The 17,816-nt window shown below is 46.8% G+C and overlaps 1 protein-coding gene across 3 annotated transcripts in view; it reads right to left on the bottom strand.

Moving 5' to 3' along the window:
* Positions 1-16,705, bottom strand: part of NCAPH2 (non-SMC condensin II complex subunit H2) — a 193,614-nt gene extending 176,909 nt beyond the window's left edge. For 2 of the 3 annotated variants that reach the window (XM_073579286.1, XM_073579287.1), the window contains exons 1-2: positions 16,490-16,705; positions 16,066-16,188 (exon numbers count right to left, since the gene is read on the bottom strand). In XM_073579286.1, the coding sequence (XP_073435387.1) occupies positions 16,066-16,173 (108 nt within the window). In that variant the 5' untranslated portion in view covers positions 16,174-16,188; positions 16,490-16,705. The remainder of the gene's footprint in view (positions 1-16,065; positions 16,189-16,489) is intronic. The other variant, XM_073579285.1, reaches the window with a different exon arrangement.
* Between the last annotated feature and the right edge of the window lie 1,111 nt (positions 16,706-17,816).

Below are 17,816 nucleotides of genomic sequence, written 5' to 3'. Positions count from 1 at the left end.
GGGTAACAGGAAAAATTGGACCCCAAAAGTTGTTACCCGGTTTGTCCTGAGTACGCTGGTACCCCATATGTGGGGGAGAACCATTGTTTGGGCACACGTCAGGGCTGGGAATGGAAGTAGTGATGTTATGAAATGCAGACTTTGATGGAATGGTCTGCGGTCATTGCTACGTGTGCACAGCCACTGATGTGCCTATACAGTGGAAACCCCCCACAAGTGACCCCATTTTGGAAAGTAGACCTTCCAAGTAACTTATCTAGATGTCTGGTGAGCACTTTGAACCCCCAAGTGCTTCACAGAAGTTTATAACACAGACGTGAAAATGAAAAAATTTTTCCACAAAAATAATTTTTTAGCCCTCAGTTATTTATTTTCCCAAGGGTAACAGGAGAAATTAGTCCCCAAAAGCTGTTGTGCAATTTTTCCTGAGTACGCCAATACCCCATATGTTGGGGTAAACCACTGTTTGGGCACATGTCGGGGCTTGGAAGGGAGGGAGCACCGTTTGACTTTTTTTTTTTTTTTTTATCATAAAGGTTTTTATTGAGTTTTCAGAAAAAATACAAACTTCTCATACAAAAACATCAAGAACAGGAGCAATGAGTAGCAAGAGGTGGAATAACCTCGAGCCATTATTAGAATATCAATCTGGGACATTAAATACCCCTTCCAACAACAACTTGAACATAGAAGCGGGGAGAGGGGGAAGGGGAAGCAGCTCTACATGCATGGCATTCTTAGGCACAATCAATTTATTTATGGTGTAGGTGTCTGTATCTGGGGGAGGGCCGTTGCATAAAGGGAAGTGGCCCACGGATGCCATTGTTTAAGTCTCACCGTTCTCTTCTCTAGATTGGGGGTCAAGTTGGTTTCGTATAGCCAGTGTAGGTTGGTCCTCTCAATTAGTTCTGTTTTTGTAAGGGCGCTCACCGACCTCCACTTGTATGCCACACAGTACCTGCCGGCTATGAGAATGTGAGAAATGATATTTTTTAAAAGATCCGGGATCCCATCTAGGCCAATGTGTAGCACCGCTAAGGTTGGGTTTGGGGAAAGATGGAGACTAGTAACCTCATGGATTAGATTGAACACCTCCTGCCAGAAGTTAGATAACTTAGGGCAAAACCACCACATATGACACAAGGTGCCCCTGTGGTTGCATCCCCTCCAGCACAAAGGTGACATATGTGGGGAAAAAGAAGCCAGTTTAGTAGGGGAGTTGTACCACCGCAGATGAACCTTTTTTAATTGCTCTATGTGATTGAGACATGAAGAGAATTTGTGGATCCATTTTGAGGCCGCGAACCATTCTTGCGACGGAAGCTGAGAGGCTAGATCTTTTTCCCATTTGAGCATATACGGCAATTGTTTGTCCGGTTCCGGGGAGTTTAGCAGGTTATGGATGTATGAAAGGCCTTTGATTTTGCTATTTTGAAAGAATTTTTTAATTGCGGCGTGGTCGGCTGTTGTGGGAACCGGTAGGTGAGGAGCGGACTGAAGGAAGTGACGTATTTGAAAAAACTGGAATAAACTGTGTGGGGGGAGGTTAAATTTAACACACATTTCTGAGTACGGGAGTAGGACGCCTTCTCTATAGAGATCTGCTAGGGTAATTGGACCTCCACATGTCCAGGCGGCAAGATTCAAATTCGGAATGAAGGCTTCCAGCGATCTAAGGGGAAGGCTGGGACCTAGAGCCTGTGACACTGGCTTGCTCCATAAGGACCAAGCTTTCTTTAGAGCTGCTGTGGTGGGTAGAAGATCGCCGGGGGGCGAAGGGGTTAGGAGCAGGGAGTCTATGAATTGTTTAGGGGAGTGGGCCTGTGCCCAGGTGTACTCAATCTGTAACCATCTCAAGTCTGAATCATTCTTCCACCAATCTCGAGCCGGTTCCAGGATAGCAGCTCTGTGATATGTTAGAATATTAGGAATACCAATTCCTCCACCACTGAACGGGGCATGCATACATCTCAGGGCTATTCTAGGTTTTTTCCCAGCCCATATAAATTTACTCATTAGCGAATGAATTTTGGTGAGATACCGTTGCGGAATTGTTAGGGGCAGGCACCGAAGTAAGTAGATAATTTTTGGGAGACAGATCATTTTAAAAGTCTGCATTCTCCCCACCCAAGAGAGTGGGAGAAGAGAAAGGATAGTAAGTTCTTTATCCAATGAGGTGTGCAGGGTCAGCAGATTTTTCCGGATCACGGAGTGTAGCGGGGCCAGTATAATACCCAGGTAGGGGATTCCCTCGTCTTCCCATTTGAAAGGGTAAAGATGAGAAAGAGTGGCTCTGGTAGAGGCTGGCAAGAAGAGCGGAAAAATTAAGGACTTGGTAATATTAAGCTTGTAATACGAGACTTGAGCGAAGGAGGACAGGATCTCCATTACGTGTTGTAGGGACACCTCTACATTAGTGCAAGATAAAATCACGTCATCTGCATATAGACTGACCACATGATTTATACTCCCCACTCGAATCCCCGAGATCCGAGGGCATTCACGGATAGTCTGCGCCAGAGGCTCTATAGCAAGGGCATAGATGATAGGGGAGAGCGGACACCCCTGGCGTGTCCCATTGGTTAATTCAAAACTCCGAAATATAAATCCGGATGCCAGAACTTTGGCGTTAGGGTTAGAGTACAGCGCCATTATGGCATTAAGTATGGGGCCTTTGAAACCAAACTTGGCCAGAACAGATTTCAGATATCCCCAGTGCACCCTGTCGAACGCCTTCTCTGCGTCCAGGGACAGGAATACACTGGGGATTTTCCTCCTCTCAGCCACCGCAATCAGATCCAGCATACGTCTCGTCCCATCTTTCGCCTGCCTCCCCGCCACAAACCCCACTTGATCCGGGGAAATCAGTGATGGAAGAACTTTATGTATTCTAGCTGAGATTATTTTGGCGTACAATTTTAAGTCGCAGTTTAGGAGGGATATTGGCCTGAAGTTTCCTGGTGAAATAGGGGGTTTTCCTGGTTTTGGCAGGGTAGTTATAATGGCCTCTAGATTATTTGGTGAAATATCTGCTGTGGCTCGCCAAGAGGAGAAAAGTCTCAGGAGGAAAGGAGACAGGGTTTCAGTGAATTGCCTATAATAGGAGTTAGTGAGGCCGTCTGGGCCTGGAGCTGAATTTCTTTTGGCTGTGGTCACCGCCTGGCGAACCTCTTCCAGAGAAAAAGGAGAATTTAGTTGCTCCAGCTGTACTGCAGATAACCGAGGAAGATTAATATTGTTTAAGAAGGAATTAATTGCCGTTTGGGTAGGCTTTGGGGCAGTGGGGTCATTTTTAAGGTTGTAGAGAGACTGGTAAAAGTCAGCGAATGCGTTGGCTATTTCCGTTGGGTTGCGTTTTGTGGCATTAGAACCCGTCACGAGGTATTCAATTTTATTTTGCATTTCTCGTTTTTTAACCCTCCTGGCTAGTAAGGCACCCGCCCTGTCACCCATCACATAGTACCGCTGTTTGAGGGATCTTAAGTTTTTCTCATAGTCTGCCATCAACACCTGGCGGAGCTGTGTTCTTAGTTTCTTGAGTTCGTCAGATGTCGACAAGTTTGGGGCAGATTTATTGTGAGCTTCCAAAAGTACTATGTGGGACAGTAGAGCTTTGTCAGTTGCCTGACGCCTCCTTTTCTCCCTAGTGGCAATTTTGATGAATGACCCCCTAATATAGGCCTTGTGTGCAGACCAAAGCGTTTCCTCTGTCACCTCCTTGTTATCATTAAAGTTAAAAAACTCTGCGAGGTCGGCCTGCAACTCCTCAGAGATTTGTCTACAGGCTAGGAGGGAGTCATTCATGCGCCACCGGGCAAAAACAGGTGCGCGGTTTTGCTCCTGAACTGTCAGGTATATGGGGGCGTGGTCCGACCAAGCTATAAGTCCAATTTTTGAATCTGAGCAATCCATAATAAGTGAGCTATCAACCAGAAAGTAGTCCAATCTGCTGTAAGAGGTGAACCGAGGTGAGAAGAATGTGTAGTCCCTCTCATTTGCATGTTGGTATCTCCATATATCATGGAGATGCCTTTCTGAAATTATTGTGCTCATCTCCTTCCTCTTTACAGCAGTATTGGAGCAATCCAGAGTGCTGGACATTACCATGTTAAAATCCCCGCAGATTATTTGCTTACCCTCTTTAACGGATGAAAGCTTGGAAAGAAACCTCCGCAAAAAGCTGATCTGACCAGAGTTGGGGGCGTAAACGGTTGCAATAGTATACTTAGATCCAATTATGGAGCAATTAATAATGGCGTATCTACCGTCAGGGTCTAAATGTTGTGAATGTAGTGTGAACGCAACAGTATTTTTTACACAAATGAATACTCCAGCCTTTTTTTTTTTCCACAAGCCAGCAGTATGAAAGGAAATTTAGCATTATTTAACCTGTGCGAGTCCCCTTGGAGATGAGACTCCTGACCACATATTACATCACATTTGGATTTAACCACTTCCCGCCAAAACATGGATCTCTTGGCTGGCGAGTTCAGACCCCTAACATTTATAGACATACAGTTCAGTACCATTGTACATGAAAAAAAAAGTCTCTTGCCTAGAGCTGCAGGGGGAAAAGGAAGGTTAGGCAGGAAAGAGATAACACTAACAATATTGACATCACTAGCATTACTGATGTAGGGAGCATCAGTCCACAAAGAAAAAAAAGCCCAAAAAAGGGGCCTGCGGTATGGTGGAAATTTACCGCCATGGGGGTTCAGGGTCCTGGTTGAACAGAACCAGCGGACCTTAAAAATAGCAACTAAGTCTCAGCCGCGACTCAAACATATCACATAACTCACACGACGGACCAATCTTCATTCACTTTATCCTGTTGGGATGATCCTGTAGCTCCTGGAGATCTGGCCGGGAGATTTGCCAAGTTCCATGAGGATAGGAGCTTTGCCAACTGCTGTGGGGAATGGCAGGCGTGGGTATTTCCTGCTCGGAAAAGCAGGATCTTTACAGGGAAACCCCATCTATAGGATATAGCTTCATCCCTGAGAACTTTGGTATAAGGAGCAAATTCCCTCCTTTTTGCCAGGGTTCCTGCAGACAGATCTGGAAAACTGGACAGGTGCCGGAATTGCTCAGACAGAGGGGGTCTCTTTCTCAGGGCTTGCAGCAGGGCTTCTTTGGTCTTGTAAAAGTGCAGGCGAGCTAAAGTGTCCCGAGGGACATCAGCACTGAGGGATTTAGGCTTAGGGACTCTGTGTATTCTGTCCACCAGGAAATCAGTTGCAGTCAGGTCTGGGAGCAGCTCCTGCAGCAAGGAGCCCAGAAAACTCTGCAGCCCCTTGTCTGGTATGGCCTCTGGAATTCCTCTGATTCTTATATTATTTCGGCGGGACCTGTCCTCTAAATCCAAGACCTTGGTATGGAGCTTTTGCACTTGTTCCTCCAGTGCTGCATTGGCATCAATGAGGCTATTGTGTGACTTTGTCAGCTCCCCCATTTTAGATTCAATATGTGCTGTACGGCTGCCTATGGCATTGATATCTCCCCTCAGCTCAGCCACCATATCTTTCCAATCCTGCTGCAGTGATGAGCGGAGGGCACTGAGCAGTTTCTGCATTGTACCTTTGGTAAGCGGTATATCTGCAGCGTCTGTGTCCAAGTCTGGGCCTGCTGTGGATCCCCTCCTGGATGAGCGTGAGGAAGCTGTGGAGGAGGATGCTGCCGCCATTTTCCCTCGCCCCGTGCTGGAGAAGAAGTCTGTAACTTTCGCCGGGGAGGGCTTCTTCTGGGATTTTCCCCTTGGCATGCTACGATCCTGGATACCTCCGCAGCACTCCCCCCCCGTGTGCAGAGAGATTGGTGCCGCTGGCGAGCCGCAATGAGCCGATTAGGAGTCGAAGTGGCTGGAGCTCAGCAGCTAAGTGACCGGTGCCATTAGCAAGCAGGCCACGCCCCACCGTTTGACTTTTTGAACGCAAAATTGGCTGGAATCAATGGTGGCACCATGTAACGTTTGGAGACCCCCTGATGTGCCTAAACAGTGGAAACTCCTCCATTCTGTATCCAAACCCTAACCCCAACCCATCCCTAACCATAACCCTAACCCCAACACATCCCTAACCCTAATCCCAAACCTAACCATATAACCCTAACGTCAACACACCCTTAACCCTAATCCCAACCCTAACCCAAACACACCCCTAACCCTAATCCCAACAGAAAAATAAAAATATTTTCTTTATTTTATTAGTTGTGCCTACCTATGGGGGTGATAAACGGGGAGTTTATTTACTTATTTCATTTTGATCACTGTGAGAGTGATCAAAATGAATGAATGGAATCTGCAGCCACAGATTCGAGTGGGCGCATGTGCCATTTTCCAAGATGGCAGCACCCATGGTCTGGGACCACGGGACACCGGGAGCGACAGCGGCACTCGGAAGGTACCAGGGGGTGGCGGGTGAACGGAAGCTGGCGGGGAGCCGAGGGAAGGGGGAGCAGATGACAGCGGCGGCAGATCGCCGCTGTCATTCAGTGGCTGGGGGTCGGATCGGTGTCTCCAGTCATGTCCGATGCTACTGCCGCATTGGCCATGGCTGGTTTGTAATATTTCATCAAATTTCATTGATGAAATATTACTATCGCTCGGATTGGCTGTTTCACTTTTAACAGCCAATCAGAGCGATCGTAGCCACATGGGGGCGAAGCCACGCCCCCTTTGGGCAAAGCCACGCCCCCTGTGGTGATGTACAAAGCCCCCTGTATCAACGGGTCGGGTGACCTTTCATTGACCCCAGTCACCCGACCCGCAAGGGGTCTGAAGTCATGACACAGCATATGCATCATGGGTCGGATTGGCACCGACTTTCATGACGCATACGCTATGTCACAGGTCGGGAAGGGGTTAACCCTGCAGATGCTTCAAATAAATTTTTAGACTGGGGAAAAAAAAAAAAAAAAAAAATTTAATTTTTTTCCACAAAAATTTACTTCAGATCCAAAGGGTAGCAGGAAACAAAATGGACCCCAAAATATATGTTGTGCAATTTCTCCTGAGCATGCCAATACCCCATGAGGGAGAAAACTACTGCTTGGGCGCACGGCAGGGCTCAGAAGGGAAGGAGAGTCATTTGTCTTTTTCAACGTAGATGTAAATACTAATGTCCCCACAAAAATTGAGAAAAGTATTCAAGGTGTGATACCTTTATTGGCTAACCAGAGAAATTATATTTGCAAGCAAACTTTCAAGGCTCAGAAGGCCCCTTCATCAGGCTTGCAATCCAGCCTGATGAAGGGGCCTTCTGAGCCCTGAAAGTTTGCTTGCAAATATAATTTCTCTGGATAGCCAATAAAGGTATCACACCTTGAATACTTTTCTCAATTTTTGTGGGGACATAAGTATTTACATCTATTTTTCTGGCTAACACGGTACCACAATAATTACTTTTTCAATGTAAAAGTTCCTGGAATCATTAGCACACGTCATGTCCCATTTGGAGAGCCCCTGATGTGCCTAAACCGTGGAAACCACCCACAGTTGACCCCATTTTGGAAAATTGATCCATCAAGTAATGTATTTAGATGCATGGTAAGCACCTTGAACCCCCAAGTGCTTCACAGAAGTTTGTAACGTTGAGCCGTGAAAATAACAAAAATCACATTTTCACAAAAAATTTGTTTTAGCCCCAAGTTTTTATTTTTTCTAAGAGCTAATAGTTTTTTTGTTTTTTTTTTTTAACAACAAACTGAGGTTTATTTTTTCCTGAGTGCGCCTGTACCCTACATGTAAATCAGGAAACATTTTTCAGGTATAGTGCAAAGCTCAGAAGGCAAGGAGTGCCAGATTTTACCGTTATGGTTCGCAGGTATTATGACCCTCATGAGGTGCCAGAACAGCAGAACCCCCCAATAAGTAACCCCATTTCACAAAGTACACCTCTCAATGAATTCATCTAGGGGTGCAGTGATCATACTGACACCATGGGTGTGTCACAGAATTTTACACCACTGAAAAAACATTTTTACCACGAAAATAAGGATGTGTGTGTACTCACCGTAAAATCCTTTTCACCGAAACGCTCATTGGGGGACACAGACCATGGGTGTTATGCTGCTTCCACTAGGAGGCTGACACTAAGTTGAGACAAAAGTTAGCTCATCCTCAGTATACACCCTCCTGTGCTGGCTCCAAGTGAACCAGTTCGGTGCAAAAGCAGGAGATTATTAACATCACATCAGAGTACGTTCACATAGTATTAGCGAGCACCACATCGAGTGAGAGACAAGCAGAAGTCGATAGACCAACAGGGTGGGTGCTGTGTTCCCCAATGAGCGTCTCATAGAAAAGGATTTTACGGTGAGTACACAAAAATCCCTATTTCTCCATCGCCTCATTGGGGGACACAGACCATGGGTGGGAAACAATATAACAGATAGTACATGAGATTCTGACTGTGTAAAGATGTACTACCGCCTCTTGCAGAGTACATGTGCGAAGACCCGTGCTCGCGGAAGTAAGAGTGACTATTGGTTCGAAGATGCGTACAGGCTGAACTAAATCACAGCCTTGCAGTCCGGCGAACATGTTCCATCTACATCTGAAACCGGATGACCCAGAGGGCAGACAACTACGTAGAATATGGCCCAATATGCCCCATTCCCTACTGGGATGGGCACACTTTTGATGAGGTATAACTTCGGAATAGTCGAGCAAATTTCCTTGGATATTGTGGCCCTGAAGTGGCCTTCAGGAGACCATCAACCTCAGGATATAGGTTCTGAGCACCCTTAGTGCATGCAGAGCGGGTCTCGTAGACCATGCTCTGATATGCCGTAAACCCTACCTTACTCCTGAGTAACTGCGTGGATTTCCCTAGCTATTGTGGCTCTGAAGTGGCCTACAGGGGAGAGCCGACTACAGTACATAAGTTGAGAGCCCTTAGTGCATAGGTTTATGCACCCGATGTACGAGTTTCGAGCCCAAAAGAGGGAAAGAAAAATTAATCGCCAAAATTGTAAGGTGAAACAGCGGTCTGGTGATCATCATGTTCTGGCGGAAAGGCAGAAAGAAAACCAAAAGAGCTCACCAGCATAGAGCTGTTCAGCTCCAACAATAAGGGTGACCTTCTAAGACAGAACTCCCAACTACGCGTCTTGTAACAACTGAAAAACGTCTGTTAAAAAGCACTTGGGCCCGATTTAACATCCCGGGCTTCAAACGGCCATCTGGTGGGGGGGTACCCCTGTGAAGACCTATAAACCAGAGTCCTAAGTTACATCCTAGGAGCAATTCTTCGCTGGAATAGAGACAAATAGAGTCAAACTCTGTCCTTTGAAGGAGCTGAGCGCCAAAAACTCAATTCCAAAACAGTGTGGGGACATCTTAAATGAGAAAAAAAGGACAGGAAAGACACAAAAGGTCCCTGCACCGTGCACAAGAAGGAGATCAGGTGCGGTGATGGGTGCGACCTAAGGCTTCGGAGCACCATCATAGTGGAAGAGACACCGGAGAAGATCGAAGATAGAGCTCAGGTTACCAAAGATGAACCAGATAAACACCAGGCCCCCTGTGTTCCGGTGACAATTCGGAGAACAGTAAAGCATATCTGACAGACGCCTGAAGATGGCGGCGACGACCAGTTGAGACTTTGTTCACCACGTCCGTGAGGTAAGCGAACACAACTGGGATTACTGGAAAAAAACACCTTCACCTTTCTGATGACCGACGGAAGTGAAGGAAGACAAAAACTAAAAGCAGGGAATAACAGAGATCCGTCTGCCCATAGGATGATGCGGAGGGGGGCTACGTCCCGCAAGGCCATCCCACTGCGGGTACCCGTCTGAAGCATGTCTTACGCCGTAGCTTTGGCTTAATACTATTGAATTCGGATGGGGAGACCCGGAAGGAGATAATGGAACAGCTGCCGGGCTAACGGGAATGCTCGGATTACTAGAATATCGACCTGAAGACTTGACTCCCGGGCTGACCAGCATCTATGAAGAAAAAGATGGCAAGCAAAACTGTTGCCCTGCCAGGGAGGCTAGCGTCAGTAGTCAACCACTAGTCATTGGCTAGGGAGAAAGATTTTCCTCATTTTGAGAGAAGGATCTCAATGACCTCTCCTGAGGGGCTATCATACCCGCGGGAACAGGCAGGCGGCAGCACCAGCGGCCGAAAAGAAAAGGGTTTCTAGCCCAAACTGCTTGAATAGCCTATAGCAACAGACCAACGACCCCATCATGACGGGATGGGTCTATGAATCGGAAAGAAGACTTTGTCCTGGCGCCTAAATTTTGGAGGACGTAAAGGAAAGCACCCTGTTAAAGGCCGAGGGGGCAAACAAACAATTTTGTATCTAAAAGACCCCAGGTCTCATGTCTGCTCGATGCGAACGGCTGAAGAGCAGCCTGAGGACCCCGACAAAAGTGGCCGTCTACATTGGAGGTACCAGAGAATAAGGCTAAGAATTACTGAGCGGGAAATGTCACAGGTCTAGGTCCCACAGATCCGAAACTTCTATAGGAGAATCCTTACATTTCTGCTTGGGCTTATAGTAAGGAAAAAAGGTCAGGGACCCTTTTTTGGGCGCAGTCCGCTTTCCCATTGTCTAAACCCTAATGCTCTACTGATGATGATGGCATGGCTGATAGTACAGTGCAGCTGGCCATATGCAAACAGGGAAGAATGCTGTTCCGAGGTCTACAGGACGGAGACACAGATACTCCATCTGACGGTCTGAGGGCTTTTAATCGATGATCCATCCGGCCAGGATAAAAGAATTCTAGATGCCAGTGGAAGTGCTAGCGGGCTACGACAGGAAGTTCAGCTCAAGGGGGAAGCCTCATTTCTAGAGTCTTTTTACTGTGAGTCATGTGACCCGTAGTTTCCTGAGCCAGTTGACTATAACATGAATCTCTGGATGAATGATAAACGCCCTTTCCAGGGCATAATGTCCACTGTAGGACGTTGAGTGATCCGATACAGGACCGGAATCCTTGTCAACCACCAGTCTCTGGTTGACTTCCTTAGGAAACAAATTCGTTACTTTCCGGAACTCCGATCCAGAGAAAAATCTGATTTATACCCAACACAAGCAGCAAACTTGTGGAGCGAGAGACTAAACTCACTGGAGCAAAAAAAAAACAAAAAAAAAACCACTTGAATAATCGGGTAACGTACTACGAATATCTAGACGCCTGTACGTTTCTAGATTGCTTGTGGCCCCTGCTAGCTGACAGCTCCTGTGTAGGAAAGAATCCATCTTTGCCGGTCTTGCGAATGCTATGATCCACAGAGGCGTCACAGATGTTTTAAATCTTTTTGGCCAGAGAAGCCATGGATTGCAACCAGGGCTGTGGAGTCTGAGTCGTGGAGTCGGTGCTCATTTTGGTGGAGTCGGAGTCGGAGTTGGAGTCGGTATAAAATGGACCGACTCCGACTCCTAAAATATATAATAAATTGGGTACAGTAATTCAATGCAGGATGTGCTGAATATTTTTTCATAGGAGTTTGGGAAAGTTATGAAATGTCCTATAAATGGCTGTTATATTCCTGATCTAAGGCTACATTCACACACAACGTTTTTCCTGTGTTTTTTGAGGATACGTTTTTCAGCTGCAAAAGCTGATCATCTTTTTAAAAAACTGCATCACCTGAAAGGTTTTTGAGCTCATAGATAATGTTTTCAATAGCAAAAGCAGATTAGAAATCTGCTCTATCTATATATCCATTTATCCATATCTGTCTATCCATATCGTATCTGTACCAAAAAGAATGAAAACTGGGTAGTACACCAATATATATTCTGTTCTATCTAAACATCTTGATTATTGGATCATAAAAATGATTAAATGTCTGAGGTTCACATTGTACTACAATAAATTTTTCACTTAAATATAAGCAATATGTGTGGGAGTCGGAGTCGTGGAGGTGGAGTCGGTGTAAGGGAAATTGAGGAGTCGGAGTCGGAGTCGCAGGTTTGGCTTACCGACTCCACAGCCCTGATTGCAACAGTGACGAAGCCCACTTGGGGGGGGGGGGGCTAGGTATGCTGGGCTCAGTGGTGACTGAATAACAGGGTTCATGTGAGACTTGAACCGAGGGCTTTAACTTCAAGTATTCTTTTCCATAAACTAGTAGCTTAACCACTCAGACAACAGCTCTACTGGCTAGTGGAACGCTGCATGCCATCCCTGTGCAGTGTATCATACCATTTTTAGTGTATGTGTTGCAGAGGCAAGTATTCTATCCCTGAGGCCACTATCCATTCTGAATGCTTTATGGATAGGCATGCATTAGTCAGTAGCGGCGGCGGCTAGTATGTAGCGGAACCCATGTAGGGAAGGAATATACAGTACATACATATAGCGCCGTCCAGGTCTTACCCCAGTGCGAGTCGGTTGTGCGTAATTAATTCTGCACCCGATGGTAACACAGACAGGCCGGTCGTATTAGCCTGCGATCTGGTGCGCTTCCACTCTGACTCGGCGGCCAGGCTGAGAGGCGGAGGGAGCTTGAGAGGCAGGCGCGCAGTAATGAAGCACTGCAGAGTGGGCCGGGTGCCTATCCCCCCGGGACCCGATTTCCTGGCCAGGAGCTGCATCCGGAGTCCCACGACAAGTCCAGAGGCAGCCAGAGTCTCTAGAAATATGGCCGCTGAGATCTTGATGAGCACTTCTCGTTCCAAACGAGAAGTGCCGGATACGGGGCTGTGGACGGATGACGCATGGGGGCGGATCCTGTATGGATGCGGCCTATAGAAGAAAATGGCCGCCGAGAGCTTTATGAGCGCTTCTTATCCCAAACGAGAGGCGCCTTCGTGGGTAGAGCCGCAGGGGAAACGCCGAAGGGGGGGGGCGGAGCTTTCCGGGATGCGGCCTACACAAGGTTGAAAGCCGGGAGCTAAATTTTTGGCTTGGGCCGGCATGCACCCGGAGGTCTGAGGAGAAAAAAATGCAGCGGAGCCTCTATAATCCTCTCCGGTCCCTGCTGTTAGCGCAACCTACCGAGCACCGCTACCGGGCCCTCCTGCCACAAGATAACCCCCAATTATTACCGGATCCTTGCAGCTGTTACCGGATCCGGGGTACCAGGTCCTATGGGATTCCAGAGCCCGGAACTGTGGGTTTCGGACTCATTACACAGTCGCCAGTTGCAGCCGTATCGAGACTTCTCTGCTGAGGTGAGCTGTGGCATTGCTTGGATGGTGCGGGGCAACCTCTATCCAAGATCCCTTTGACAGGGAGGTGGAGAGGAACTGTCCACCTCCTCGTATCATCCACTGTAACAGTGGTGATGCAGCAGGGGCTGCTCGGACGCCATAGAGGGGACCTCTGTGCATCTTATGGTTCAATCCTTCGGATGGAGACAGGGCTGGTTGACCGGCATAGGCCTGGCTGCGGCAGAGGATACATGAAAGCGACACTCCATGTGCTCGTCCGTATGTCGATGCGGGGAGATCGGTGCCCTTTGAGGGATCCGTCGCCCATGTCAGCTCAAGCATGGCATTCCATGTTGCAGGAGAGGATACGTGGAGAGACTTTCACACGTGCTCGCCTGTTGTTTTGGGAAAATCGAAGCCTTGAAAGGTTCCATTGCCCCTGTCATCCCTGTGAAAAATGAAAATGTCCCCCAATGAGGCAATGGAGAAATTTAGTTTTAACCCCAGATTTTACTTTTTCACACAAGTGGGTAAAAAAGTCACCAATATTTGTCCCACAATTTCTACTGAACGTGGCAATACTCCATATGTGGCTGTACAGTACTACTTAGCCATATGGAGAGTCTCAGGAGGAACGGAGCGCTATTTGCCTCCTGGAGCGCAGATGTTCCTTTTAGATTTTGAGGACTCCATATACAGAGCCCCCAATTGCTCTAAGAACAGAATTCTCCATCAAGTGACCCCATTTTGGAAATGATAACCCTTTGGGAATTTATCTACAGGTGTAGTGCTGATTTTGACTCGATGGGTATTTTCCAGAAACAAACAGCAATGAATGTTGCCAAGTGAAAATTGCAAACTGCAGCTGAAGTCACCAGTACGTTGCAATCACCAGTACATTATGCTCAGCCCGTACTTCTGGAGGCATGCACCCGTAAGTTAGGCGGGCTCTCATTGCTTCAGAAATTCCAAACTGGGAAACTATATGTGGTTCAGGTACCCTGTGGGAATCAGAAGGGAGGTGGGCTCATGGATTTGGGAGCACAGAATTTGCTGAATTTCTTTTGGCAGGTGAGGAGCCATTTCTCTTTTCCAAAGCCTTTTTGCTACCAGTAACGTGGAAGCCCCCTATATTTACGTTAACAAATAATGGTTCTTGCTTGTTTTTGGTGGAGTCAAAGCTTTCATTGGGAACATTTTACATAACGTTTGGGATCACATTTATCTGGTGCACTACGCTGAGCATTTTCTTTGGGATTTATATCTACATCTGAGTGATTCAGATGAAACACCAATGCAATATCCATGGACCCTTCCCAGTCTGAATACCAGCCCCCCACTGACTACTTTACCTTGGCTGGTTGTCAAAAATGGGGGGGACTGTTATGAATGGGTCACCGAGGAGGATGGCAGAACAGGCTAAGCCACCAGAAAACCAGAGAGGTTGGTAACTAAGTGAATTGCAGACCCCTGATCCTATCAACACAACTAGCAGTAGCCATGGAGAGTACCTACGATGCCCTAGATGCCTCGGCACAGCCGGAGAACTAACTAAGCCTAAAGCCAGAAAGGTAAAATCTAAACTGCCCCGGAGCAGATGCCCATAGGAATAGACAGCCCCCAAACAAATTGTCGGTGAGGCAAGATGAGACACAAACATAGGCAGAGAACAGACTGAGCAAACGGTGGGGCCCAAGCTGTCTAGACAGGACAGAAAAGATACTGTCTGCAATCACACGCAAAACCCTAAAAAGATCCAACACATCTGATATACAAAAAACCTGAGGCCACACGACCTCACCCCCGCTAGATCAGCACTCTGGTATGAACTGGAAGCAAAGCAAAAGATACTACCAGGGGACTGAACAAACTGACACAAGCTGTAACATAGTGTGTGTGTGTATATATATATATATATATATATATATATATATATATATATATATATATACACTGCACTAATCAGCATCTACTTCAATAATTTTTACTGAATATAGTCACTAATAAGCTGGTAACCTGGATGCTGTGCATTACCACTGTATGTTCCCATCACACTGTTTTTAAGGCTGTGTGCCCACGTTGCGTTTTTTTAAGCGTTTCCGCAGCGTTTGTGCCGGCTCAGACGCAGCAGAAAGGCTTAAAAGAAGCTTCACATTAATTTGCATGCGTTTTTGCCATTTTGTGCCAATGCATATGTTTTTAAACGCTCAGGAATCGCTTAGCGGCTAAAAACGCAGCATGCTCATTAGTTTCAGCATTGCTGAGCGTTTTTAGCCTTTTCCAATGTTCCCAGAAAACGTGCGTCTTTTGTGCAAAAACGCGCGGAAATAAAACGCACGTTTTCTGGGAAGGGGGATCAGTTTCCTGAGCGTTTAAAAACGCTAACGTGGGCACATAGTCTACTTTTTCTCCTTATACGCTCGCCAACCAGACGCGTGCCACACGACACACGCTCGCCAACCAGACGCGTGACATACGTATGCCAGTACATTATAAAATTCACATACCAGGAAACACTGCATCAATTACAAAATGAGGTCACTTGTGGGGGGTTTCCACTGTTTAGGCACATCAGGGACTCTATAAACGTGACATGACACCCACGGACAATTCCATCAAAGTCTGCATTCCAAAACGTCACTTGTTCCTTTCCGAGCTCTGCGCACAAACAGCAATTTTCTCCCACATATGGGGTATCAGCATAATCAGTAAAAATTGCACAACAATTTTGGGTTCATTTTCTCCTGTTACCCTTGTGAAAATAGAAAATTTGGGGCTAAAAGAACATTTCTGTGGATAAAAAAAATGTGATTTTTTTTTTTTATATTCACAACTCAATGTTATAAACTTCTGTTAAGCACCTGAGGGTTCAAGGTGCTCAATACATATCTAGATAAGTTCCCTAAGGAGTCTAGTTAGCAAAATATAAATCTGGATGACAGCGCTTTACCTCTTCTAAGTACTCGCCCAGCTGAGCGGCCACGTCCACATCCCAGTTCTTGGTCAAGTCCCTGATCGGCTGCAGCAGGTGGATGAACCTGGACTCCACGTCCTCCATCTTGTAAGCTCACACCTAGAAAGAGTCCAGTACCCAGAGGTCACATTACTGCTGCGGTTCATATAGTTCACAAAGAGTGAATCAGTACAGTTACCAAGGACTGGGGAGTAGCACTGAGGGGACAGGAGGAAGCCACCAGCTTGTGGGTCTCCATGTGCTGTGGCACTACAAATTCCAGCACGCCATGTTGGGAGTCATAGTGAAGCTGTCCCCTTATATCAGCCCCACAGTATAAGCCATTGTACACCGCTATGCTGACAGCTCAGCTAATGCCTACGAAATCCATCAGCTGCTGGGACCCGTCGGGAAGGCTCACCTCAGCGTGTCCGCCTATGTGCAATGCAGCAGTGTAACGGGCTCCGCCACTCTCACGTAAAACCGTTCCTCTCTACTTCCTTTTCGGCTTCAGCACGCCATTTTTGTTTTTTCCCGCCTAGCCCAGTGTAGCACGCACTTCCGGAAGGGCGCTTCAAATTGCACCTATCATCAGGCCAGGAGCAATGAGAGGAGAAACCATTGCTTCCGATAACTTTGGGTGAAGGTAAAGTGGAAGCTGCTGACGTCATGTTCACGTGACACACGAATTGCACTAATCAGGCAAGGAGCACTGCCTGAACAAACATAACTTCAAGGTACCATTGGGTGTAGGTACAGCAGGTAGCGGTGACGTCATGTTCACGTGACAAAGAATTGGACTAATCATCAGCACAGGAGTACAAAGATGGCTTCCAAATAGCTTTGGGTGTAATGTACGTGGCCCGACGTCATGTGCACGAGACACAGGAATTGCACCAATCAGCCTAGGAGCTCAGGGGGTAGAAAAATGACTTCCAAATACCCGTGGATGTGGACTTGACACGGACATTGCAGGGCTGTAGGGATAGAACACTTCATGCTCTACCCGTTGAGAGTAAGTCTCAGTAGAGCCTGATCAACCTCCATAACTGCTGTCATAATAAAAGTCTGCACTTTTGGGCTCTTCATTATTATGCAGAAAGACTACCAAAGCACCCAACTGTGCACTATTATGGCCTGGGGATCACTCAGGGTTGGGGGTCTCCGCAGATGGACCCCTATATCAAAAGCAGCACAGTGGCTCAGTGGTTAGCACTATTGCATTGCAGACCTGAGGCTGAATTCCCACCAAGGACAAGATCTGCATAGAATCTGTATGTTCCCCCCGTGTTTATGTGGGTCCCCCCCCCCCAAAGACATACTGAAAGATTAGATTGTGAGCCCCAATGGGGACAGTGATTATGTCTATGGAAGTAATAGTGAAATAAAATCAGTTTATGGTCTTTTGGTTGGTGAACCATTGTATATCAGTTTATAGCTTTTTTCTTGGTAGGCTAGCAATAGTCCGGGACCCCCACTGATCAATACCACAGCTTTACTCTGCTCAGCCACGGTTGTTTATGTTGATATGCCCGGATATACAATAAAGGGGCCACAACTCTCCAACAAGAGAAGTAGTGTCTTTGTTGTGCTCATTGTGGGGGTGTTAGGAGCTGGGTCCTTGTGGAGACACAACATTCTATCTTAATTAACCAGACATCTATTTTAGCAAACCAAGAAGAATACACTGTTGGCTTTTGGATTTAAGTGTTGATTTCTGGTCGGTCAAGAAAACAGACTTTGGTTTG

The sequence above is a fragment of the Dendrobates tinctorius genome, unplaced genomic scaffold (genome assembly GCF_039654945.1).
Source record: "Dendrobates tinctorius isolate UK_male_01 unplaced genomic scaffold, ASM3965494v1 ptg000062l, whole genome shotgun sequence".
In the NCBI taxonomy this organism is placed as follows: domain Eukaryota; kingdom Metazoa; phylum Chordata; class Amphibia; order Anura; family Dendrobatidae; genus Dendrobates; species Dendrobates tinctorius.
The sequence above is the reverse complement of the archived record's forward strand: the minus strand, read 5'-3'. Positions and strand labels throughout refer to the sequence as shown.